General features: G+C 47.4%; 1 protein-coding gene across 1 annotated transcript in view; it reads left to right on the top strand.

Annotated features, from left to right (window-relative positions):
- The first annotated feature begins 405 nt into the window (after positions 1-405).
- The window catches only part of LOC102938233 (cytosolic phospholipase A2 beta), a 33200-nt gene continuing 23411 nt past the window's right edge, over positions 406-10194 (top strand). Inside the window, exons 1-5 of the mRNA XM_027818140.3 lie at positions 406-715; positions 4187-4323; positions 4803-4934; positions 5550-5590; positions 10102-10144. Of these exons, the coding sequence (XP_027673941.3) occupies positions 5580-5590; positions 10102-10144 (54 nt within the window). The 5' untranslated portion in view covers positions 406-715; positions 4187-4323; positions 4803-4934; positions 5550-5579. The remainder of the gene's footprint in view (positions 716-4186; positions 4324-4802; positions 4935-5549; positions 5591-10101; positions 10145-10194) is intronic.

Here is a 10194-nt window from a genome sequence, read left to right as displayed (position 1 = left end):
CTAATGCCTAGATCCCTGGACAGTGCTCTGATATCACAGGGTGGATGCAGTACCAGAACCCTATCAGGTGCCCAGAGATCACGGTGGGGTACAGTATAAGCATCTAGACAGAGCTCATTCAAGCAGCTACATGCTGCCAGGGTTGGTGTGATGTAAGGCTCAGTTTTGGCTCAACTTGGGTCGGTGGTGCACTGCTGCCAGCAGATCTGCAGCGTAACCAGGCTCGACAGCCATCAATGCACTCAGGAAGTCTGAAGATGTGGCAGCATTGAATTGACTATAAATGTTGTCAGAGGCTGAGACCATGGCTCCTCCCAGCTCATACCTTCATCCAGCGAAGACATGTACCCAATAACCTGTAATACATTCCCTGGCATAACTTGTTGCTATTAAATTAGAGCAAGGTTCCTTCATTCTAAATTTACCTGGGGGCGGAGACGAAAACCATTTTAAAAACCAGTTTTCAGGGGGTAACGGTAATTGTGGTAGTCATGCAATGTATCCTTCCACTATGAACAACAGTTACGAGTAGAAGAATAAGAGCAAACAGTAAGTAGAAAAACCCTTTTCTGTCCTATTTGGAATATATTTAATGTTGTTGTTATTTTATGCTGATGAAACTCATGTTTGGTTTCTCTGCAGATCAAAACCTCTCCCAACTGCCTGCTCTCTGTGAGAGTCATACGAGCCAGGAACATCTCCTCGAAAGACCTCTGTGAGTTGTGTTCTTCCTTCACTACTTCCCAGAGCTCACTGACTGTGAGCAATATATTTGAGAAGCAAATCAGTATAATTAAAGAGGTAGCACCTGGATTATTGTCGGGGCCGGGGGGCATCAAATGCCTGAAATACCTGCAGATGTGCGGACCTAGTCTTTCAGGGAGATAGTGGGACAGAAGACTCCCAACTGTGTTTCCTTTTGATTGTCCTTGCAGTCAGTCATTGCAGTCTGTTAATCTGCTTGGAACAGTTTGTTTATGGTTTTCACACGTGGATAAATCAACTCATAGACTGGAGTTTCATCAGCCAGTCTGTATGAAATGCAAATGTTCCACGTGTTTTAAAAAGATATAAGGTACCACAGACACTCAGAATCCCTAGAGTGTCTCAGGGCAACGTAGAGAATTCTGAGCAGCCTAAACCCCTCTGTTTTCTGCAGTCCCCAGATTCTCAGCCACACAAAATTATATTGATTCTCCCTTGATAAGAAAAGCAACCTGCAGGACCAGTCCTAAATATGTGCTGAGTATGCAGACAAAATGGGTCTCTCTTGTGAATACCCCTCTTAATTAGCATTCCCTCCCTACATATCCCCCCTCTCAATGGCCTACTCTGGCCCCTTTTGAAAGCTGGTGTAACATTATGCCCCATATTCTTCATAGAAATATGGTTATGATATGAATATGGCATCACTAAGGTATGTTTTATGCAAGATGGGTCATGTGAGGTATCATTGGAAAGGTGATGATTTCCTGAATGTGATTATCCAATTTGTATGCATGTATCCGTTCTGTATCTGAAGCTGGGAATATTGAGTATGTAATAGTTACAACTGTATTTTCACGTGGGAAACGCCCACCAGACAGTATGCAAACAGCCTGGATGGGCCATTAGGAAGGACAGTAGGACTTTAAAGATACTAATCTTCCTCCTTCCTGGGAAGTTTCCTGGGATGCGGCTTTGACATTGCAGGGTCATGTGATTATGTCACCTCGTACAGGATTCCATCTTGAAATGCTGGTACTTTTCCACGGGAAGGGGGTGGGGGGTCAAACTAGGAAACAAAGGATTCCCGCCATATGCAAATCCTATTTAAGGCTGGGGAGTGAGTTAATCAGGGCTCTTCTCCACTGCCTCTCCACCCAAGAAGGAAGACTGCTGAAAACACCTGAAGAAACAAAGGAACTTAGGTGAGGGGGAGGGCAGGGGCTGAGCCCAGGTGAGAATGGTCGGCCTGCAAAAGGAATCCCTACAGATTTACACTGCAAGCAGTGCAGTTTACCTTCAAGAAACTCTGAAACCTGCTTGAAACAACATTTAGGGTGAGAAATTATGATTTGTAGCCAGTATTCCTTAGTGCAATGGTCTCCAACCTTTTTACGCCCAAGATCACTTTTTGAATCTAAGGGTAACCCAGGATCTACCCTGCCCCTTCCCCAAGGCCCTGCTCCTTCCCCAAAGCCCTGTCCTGCTCACTCCATCCCCCCACCATCGCTCGCTCTCTCCCACCCTCACTCACTTTCCGGGCTGGGGTAGGGAGTTGGGGTTGGGGAGGGGGTGCGGGCTCTGGGCTGGAGCTGAGAGGTTCACAGTGTGGGAGGGGGCTCTGGGCTGAGCCTGGGGTAGGGGGTTGGGGTGCAGGAGGGGGCTCTAGGCTGGGGCAGAGTGTTGGGGTGCAGGAGGGGGGTACAGGGTGCTGGCTCTGGGAGGGGGGTCAGGGCTGGGGGTTGGGGTACGGCCTCCCACCGGGCAGCACTTACCTCCAGTGGCTCCCTGTTGGCAGTGGGTGCAGCGACACTAAGGCAGGCTCCCTGCCTACTTCAGCCCCACGCCACTCCTGGAAGGGGCCAATGCACCCCTGCGGCCCCTGTGGGGAAGGCGGGGAGCACGTGGCTCCGCGCGCGGCCCCTCTCTGCAAGTAACGTCCTTGTAGCTCTCCCGTCCAATGGGAGTTGTGGGGGCAGTGCTTGCAGGCAGGAGCAGCACACAGAGGGAGACCCCTGCCCCCGGGGCTGTGGTGGCCACTTCTGGGAGCGGTGTGAGGCCAGGGTAGGGAGTCTGCCTTAGCGGCATCCACGCTACACCACCGGAGATTGCGATTGACTGGTTAGTGACCACTTCCTTAGTGTGTGAAGCTTAGTTTGTGTGTTTTGTTTTATTTGCTCAGTAATCTGCTTTGATCTGTTTGCTGTCCCATATACTCACTTAAAATTTACCTTTTGTAGTTAATAAACTTATTTTTTTGTTTATGCCAAAACCCAGTTTGTGCAATTCATGACTGGGGGCTGGGGGAACAAAAAGCTGTGCATATCTTCCTCCACATTGAGGCAGGGGGTGAATTTCATGAGCTTACAGTACATAGATCTCTATACAGCACAAGACAATATAAATTTGGGTTTACACTCCAGAGAGCATGTGCACCAGAGTGCTGGGCAATTCCCTGAGCTGAGTCTTCCCACACAGAGCAGATTGCAGGCTGTGTGATTCTACAGCTGAGTGCATCCCTACCTCTGCATGTGTGTGTGTGTGTGTGCGTGCGCACAGCAGGACAGGGTGAGGGAGCCCAGGCTGGTGGAACGGGCAGGCTCGGTGGGACCCCAGCACATCAGGTGTCACCCTGAAAGCGGGGTCCAACCCGTCACAGATGTACTTTGGGACCCTCTCACCTCCCATTTGCAGAGATCCTCCATAGTTGATGAGAAATCCTTTTGAATAACCCCAGTAAAGACAGGCACTCTGACCCCGCTCCTCCAGTTGCTTAACTCTCCTCTCCTGCACTTTCCCCTAATGTACAGTAACTTGATCTGTCCAGTTAAACCATCCCACTCCAAGATGTGCTATGCTAGTTATGGAAATATGTCTGAGACCCCACACATTTCACTTCACAAAGCCATGCAGAATCTTGGCCCAACCCTGGCTGCAAGACAGACCAGACACTATGTATCTTTGAGTGGCCCTTTGTGTCTTGGAGTTTTTCAGGTAGAATGTTACAGCCAAGCCCCTGAGCAAAAAGGCAGTTGAGTGAGTTTCCACAATGATTCAAATAAATGTGTGGTTAATAAGAATATCTGGATGTATAATAATAAAGATTAAAAATAGCCTAGAGCTTCTGAAGGGAAATAAGTGGCCCTTGTGCTCCAGGACATAAGATGACCTCGAATGGGGCTAGAAAGATACTTTTTGTGTGCGCAGGTTATTCAGTAACTGTGCATTGTAGAGTTTCTTGTACCTTCCTCTGAAGCATCAGGTACTAGACAGTGTCAGAGACAGATACTGGATGGAGCACAGCTCTGTGGTATCATCCATCCATCCATCTATCTCTCTCTCTCTCTGGAATAGACCATTTCTCTTTTCTCCCCAAAGCCTGCAGGGTAATGTCATTCATGTCCGCTTCTAAGACTGAAACAAGTTTTAAGCATTTGATATAAAATACTGGCATGTCATTTCTATTTCTTTTCTTTTGCAGTCACTGCATCTGATTGCTATGTGAGTCTGTGGCTGCCAACAGCTTCAAATAAAAAGGTCAAGACCAAAACCATCGAGAAAACTGATAACCCTGTCTGGAATGAGACTTTTTACTTCAGGATCCAGAATGAGGTCAAGGTACTTAAGACAATGAGAATTCATCCTTATGAAGAGTCCAGAGGCTTTACTTTAAATCTTGCTGATCAAACATAGTAGACAAATTAGGGGAATGCTCTTGAGACCGAATTCCAAATAGCTGATTGTGCAGAGTAAAACAGCACAGATTAGTTGATTTATTTGAGACAATCTTGGTTATGGAGAAGCTGAAATCATTGTTCCTTGAACTGGGTGACAGCAAAGGCTCTCAAGAGAGGTACCATTTTTCCCATCACAGGATACAATAGATGACTGAAAAGACACTGACTGAATCATTATGCGCCAGTTTCTTGGAATTTAGTTAATAACTGAGTTCCACATTGCTAGGCTCACGAAGGAATGCACTGCCTCCTTTGTTCTTCTCTTCTCTCAACTGAAAGATAATGTAACAAAGATTACCTAATTTTTTGTCTCTTTAACTAGGGTATAGAATTCTTACACATCTTGCCTTCTGCTTCCAGAATATCCTAGAATTGACAGTCTATGATGAGGATTCACTCACCAAAGATGACGAACAATTCACTGTTCTGTTTGACGTTGCTAAAGTCAGGCCTGGAGAGGTCATCTATAAGATATTCTCTTTGAAATCAGAGGTAAGGACTGAAATTTCAGGAGAGCTGGGTAAAATGTTGCTGTCTCATCTGCTTCTCATAGTGACCTGGCTTTGGCTTTGCATGAGCTGATACCCCTGTCCTGTTTCATTAAATGTTTATTAGCAGTGGCACCAAAAATCTCTTTTCCTAGAGTCAGAAAAAAAACATTCATTCTCTGTTATGCCACTATCTTTGTGAGAGGCTAACAAATGTTGACAACTTGTTATCATTTAGGTCTGTCCAAAGTGCTATTTATCTTATGTGGTCCAAATCAATAGCTTTCTACCCTTTGACTTAATTTTACTCTCCTCATGCTCAGATGCTTCCCTAAGAATGTGAAAACTGGTGGTGAAAAACCTGAGGAAAACTCATACATTTCCTAAATGAAACAATTATTTCAGGGGGAGTTCCTTTTGCCAGGTTCTGTGGGTTTCCTTTCATTTGATTCTCATTTTCATTGGCCAGCAGTAAAAGGAAGCATAATCTGATAACATCCCTGATAGTCCATCAAGGGTCTGGTAGAAGAGATTTGTCCAGAAAGTGAAGCTAGGATAGTTCTGGTCTGAACTGGGATGATACCATTGATTGATGCGTATTGTCCCTTTTTCTTTTCAGAAACAGGATTCTCTGGAAGTGGAATTCAAGATGGAGACAATGTGAGTAAAAGTCCAAAGTTGTAGGCCCTTGAGTGGTATGTGTAGACTGGTAAGGTGGTGGTAATAAATTCACAACAAGGATCAACATGAATGTAATACTGGAAATGTATCTTCCTCCTCCTCCTCCTCCTCCTCCTCCATTAAAAAAAAAAAGAAGAGGAGAGCTGAGATTATAGTTTTACTGCTTAACTTTGTTTTATTTTTATCTCATTATCCCAAAACACGTTGACTCCATTTATCAGTTTTGTACACCTATTGCAGGTATTTCTAGTGGACAGGGGTCTGTTCTCAGTCCAGTGGCTATTCCATATTTTTATCAATGATCTAGGTGAAAACATAAAATTATTGCTGATAAATTGTTCAGGGGACACAAAAATAGGTGGAATGGTAAATAACATTGGGACAAGTCAGTTTATAGAAACCAATTTGCATTGCATGGTAAGGTGGACTCTTTTGAACAAGATGCATTTCAATACAGCCAGATGCAAGGTCTAGAGTAAAGAAGGTAGGTCACACTTACAAGATGACAGACAATATCCTGGATTGCAGTGACAGTGAAAAAGACTTAGGAGTAATGGTAGATAACTACCATGAGCACCAAGTGCGATGTTGTAGCTAAGAGGGCATATGAGGTATTTGGATGTATTAAATAAGGAGAATCTCAAGTAGGGAGGAGGTGTTATGCATCAGTGAGACCACTGGTGGAATAATTGCATCCAGTTCTGGTGACCACATTGCAAAGAGAATGTTGAAAAATTGGAAATGGTTTAGGAAACAGCTACAAGAATGATTAGAAAAGAATGGAATGGAAAAGAATGGAAAACATGCCTTATGATAACAGACTTTTAAAGCTATTTAGTTTTATCTATGAGAAGGTTAAGGGGTGACATAAGCATGTTCTGCAAGTACCTACATAGGGAAGAGATCTCTGATAATAGATGGCTCTATAATCTAGCAGAAAAAGTCATAATGAGAAAGCTGAAGTGAGACAAATTCAGACTAGAAATAAGATACAATTTTTTGACAGTGAGAGTAACTGACCATTGGAACAATTTCTCCATCACACAGTCTTTAAATTCAGATTGTGTGTTTTCCCCAAAGATATGCTACAACTCAAACAGAAGTTACAGGCTTCCTACAGGAATCATTAGGTGAAATTCTATGACCTTTGTTATGTAGGAAGTCTGACTAGATCATTATAATGATCCCTTCTGGCCTAAAATTCTATGAAAACACTTATGCCTATGCTTACTTTACTGTGAAATCAGTGTGTCTGAGATTTCCTTCCCCAGACCTAAAGAAGAATTCTGTGTAGCTCAAAAGCTTGCGTGTGTCACTAACAGAAGTTGGTCCAATAAAAGATATTACCTCACCCACATTGTCTCTCTCAAATCCTGGGACCAACACAGCAAACTCACTTTATTACAAAGGCCATGAGTAGTCCCATTGATTTCAGTGGTCTCACTCACTTTACTACTGAGTGTAGTCTCATTGATTTATTCACAGTAATAAATAAACACATGCAGTGGTGAGCTGCCAAAATCTTAACAACCGGTTCCCTCCTCACCCCATGAGGGGGTCGTTGTCCATCCTCGCCCCCCTGGACTCCTGCCCCATCCAACCCCCCGCATTCCTTGATGCCCCCCCCCCCGGGACCCCTGCCCCATCCACCCCCCTCCCCTGTCCCCTGACTGCCCCCAGAACTGGGCAGGAGGGTCTCGTGGGCCACTGTTGTGGATGCCCATCCCACCCCTAAGAGCCAGAGGGACCTGCCGGGGGGCGAGGTGAGGAGTCCTGGCGGTGCTTACCTGGGACAGCTCCCAGGAAGCATCCGGCAGGTCCCTCTGGCTCCTAGGGGCGAGGTAGCATAGCTGCGGGGGGGAGTGGCTGCTCCCCCCACTGATCATATCAAAAGTGGCACCTTAGGCGCCGACTCCGTGGGTGCTCTGGGGCTGGAGCACCCACAGGGAAAATTTGGTGGGTGCAGAGCACCCACTGGCAGCTCCCCACCCCGCGCCCGGCCCCAGCTCACCTCACCTCTGCTCTGCCTCCACCCCTGAACGTGCCACCCTGCTCTGCTTCTCCTTCCCCCCGGCCCCGGCTTCCCACGAATCAGCTGTTCACGCGGGAAGCCGGGGAGGGCTGAGAAGAGGCCGAGGCTTCGCACTCAGGCCCAGGGTGGAGGAGGTGAGCTGGGGCGGGGAGCGGTTCCCCTGTGCACCCCCTGAGTTACCTGCTGCGGTGCGGGCGGCCCTCCTTGCGCCCCCCTGCCCCAGCTCGCCTCCACCTCCCTGGGCCTGAGCGTGAAGCCGCCGCCTGCTTCTCAGCCCGCCCCGGCTTCCTGCGCGAACAGCTGATTCGCGGGAAGCCAGGGGGAATGGGGGGTGGGGGGTGGAGAAGCAGAGCGGGGCGGCGCGTTCAGGGGAGGAGGCGGAGGTGGAGTGGAGGTGAGCTGGGGCCGGGCGCGGGGCGGGGCGGGGAGCTGCCGGTGGGTGTGCTGCCAGCCCTGGAGCACCCATGGAGTTGGCACCTAAGGTGCCACTTTTGGCCAGTTGTTAAATTTAGAAGCCCTTTTAGAACCGGTTGTCCCTCGCGGCACAACTGGTTCTAAAAGGGCTTCTAAATTTAACAACTGGCTCCAGCTCACCACTGAACACATGCATAAGTGTTTGCAGGATCGAGGCCTTAGACTCTAAGCTGTCTGGGGCAAAGAGTGTCTTTTATTATTGCTTGTCTGTATAGTGCCTAGCACAATGGGATCCTGATCCTTGTTCAGGATTCCTAGATGACCGTGATATAAATAATAATCTGGAGGAGTCAGACAGGATATTTCCTCCAACTTTAAAGCATTGCATAATTTGTATTTATAGTGGTTTTTGCTTTCCTCTTATGGATCATATGCTGGCTTCTGCTACAGTTAATCACAGATCAGGTTGATCTGAGGCAAAGACATTTGTGGCTTCCATAGCACTTGGTTTCAGGTGGGGATGCTTCACTATAGCCCATCTGACCCTAGACCTGGGTGCTGCAGGAGAACATGAGAACCCTGGGGTGGGCTCCACCTGCTCCCATGAGGTTGGAGCGAACCTGTATGGTGTATAGTTAGGCTGCAGAGATATGGCAGAAGAGCTGAGGCAACCAGTCCAAATGCCAAAGCTGCTCAGATGAATACCTCTCCCACCATAGCATGCTACAGGCACGATATGAATCTAGATGGACCAGGATCAATGTTCCCTGTAAGCTGCATGCACATGCAGCCCTGTTGTAATCTTGTATATGTTGCACAGGTCAGAAACCATGCCACTCATGTCTCCTCTGTGTGGCCCCAGCAGGGATGTGGTATGGCCCTTTAAGAACCTGCTCCGCTCACCCCCAGGACAGGGCGTGTGCAGTCCCACCTCCCCACTGCAGAGTGGTGGAAGTGCTCCTGGTCTCCATGCTCCCCTGTCTGGAAGGAGGTGGTGGTGCTTGGATGCCCCTTGTGTAGGAGCTCAGCGAGGGGCCTGGCTGAGCTTTGTGGTGCCAGCTCAGGGCAGTGGCAGCTCCGGAGCTGTGGCCTGATGGGGGCCAACGCATTGTCCCTTGTTATCTTTGCCTGGCAGTTGGTTTCCAGTGCTGCAGTGGTTGCTGCTGCTGAGAGGCAACAGGGGAGGGAGTTATGGCTGGGCCCCTTCCTGGGAGTGCCCAGCTGGGGGGGGCCTCAAAACCCCAGCCTGGGACAGGTGCAGTCTGACACATCCCATATCCCGCACAGGCCCTGCTGGGCTACTGCTGTTGCAGAGTGAATGGCTGCGGGGACTAGTTTGTGATATTGGGAAGTAGCCATCCTGGGGCAGTGCCCACTGCACAACCCCCAAACCCTCCTGCCACGTATGTGCACACCCACCCCTGCATCCCCTGTCCCATGCACACACAATCACCTTACACATCCCTACACACCCTGGTGCACACACAATGACCCCCATCTGTCTATCTGTCTCTCTCACACACTCATACATACCCCCTGCACACTCCTCCTCACACTCATCACACAGTCCTCACTTAAACAAAAATGTAAGCTTACCCAAGGACAAAAATGTGCTCAGTGTAGTCTGTAGCCCCTGTAGTATACGTACACTAAATAAACAAATAAATAAATAAATAGAGGGAACATTGACCAGGGCACCAGTCTAGGTGGTCTGCTCTGTTATGGACCGTCTTTATCCCAAGATGAAGTTTTAACTTTCAGTTGTTAGTTTTAGTTTTATGTTTTTTGTGGTTTTTTTGGTTTCTCAATGTGATAGCAGCTGTGTATCTCCATTGTCTAACTTTTTAAAGTTTTGTTTAATTTGCTTAGTGAGTGCCCATATTTCTGTTCCATTTGTTAGGGCTCTCAAAATACATTAGTGTTTTGCATTAATTTTTAAGCAGGGAAGCCATTTGCTCTTAACTGTACACTTACAAGTGCTCATTTAAAAGAATTCCTTCAACTCAGTAAAATTGGTTTGATTTTTTTGGTTCTGTTTTTTCAGTCCTGGTCCTCCTGAGAAGCTCATTACAAATGGTGTCCTAGTAGTAAGTTTAATTTTAACTTTTCCTTTGTTCCTTCCCTAAGTGTCTTCCCT

The sequence above is a fragment of the Chelonia mydas genome, chromosome 6 (genome assembly GCF_015237465.2).
Source record: "Chelonia mydas isolate rCheMyd1 chromosome 6, rCheMyd1.pri.v2, whole genome shotgun sequence".
Taxonomy (NCBI): Eukaryota; Metazoa; Chordata; order Testudines; family Cheloniidae; genus Chelonia; species Chelonia mydas.
This window is presented reverse-complemented; position numbering and strand designations above follow the sequence as displayed.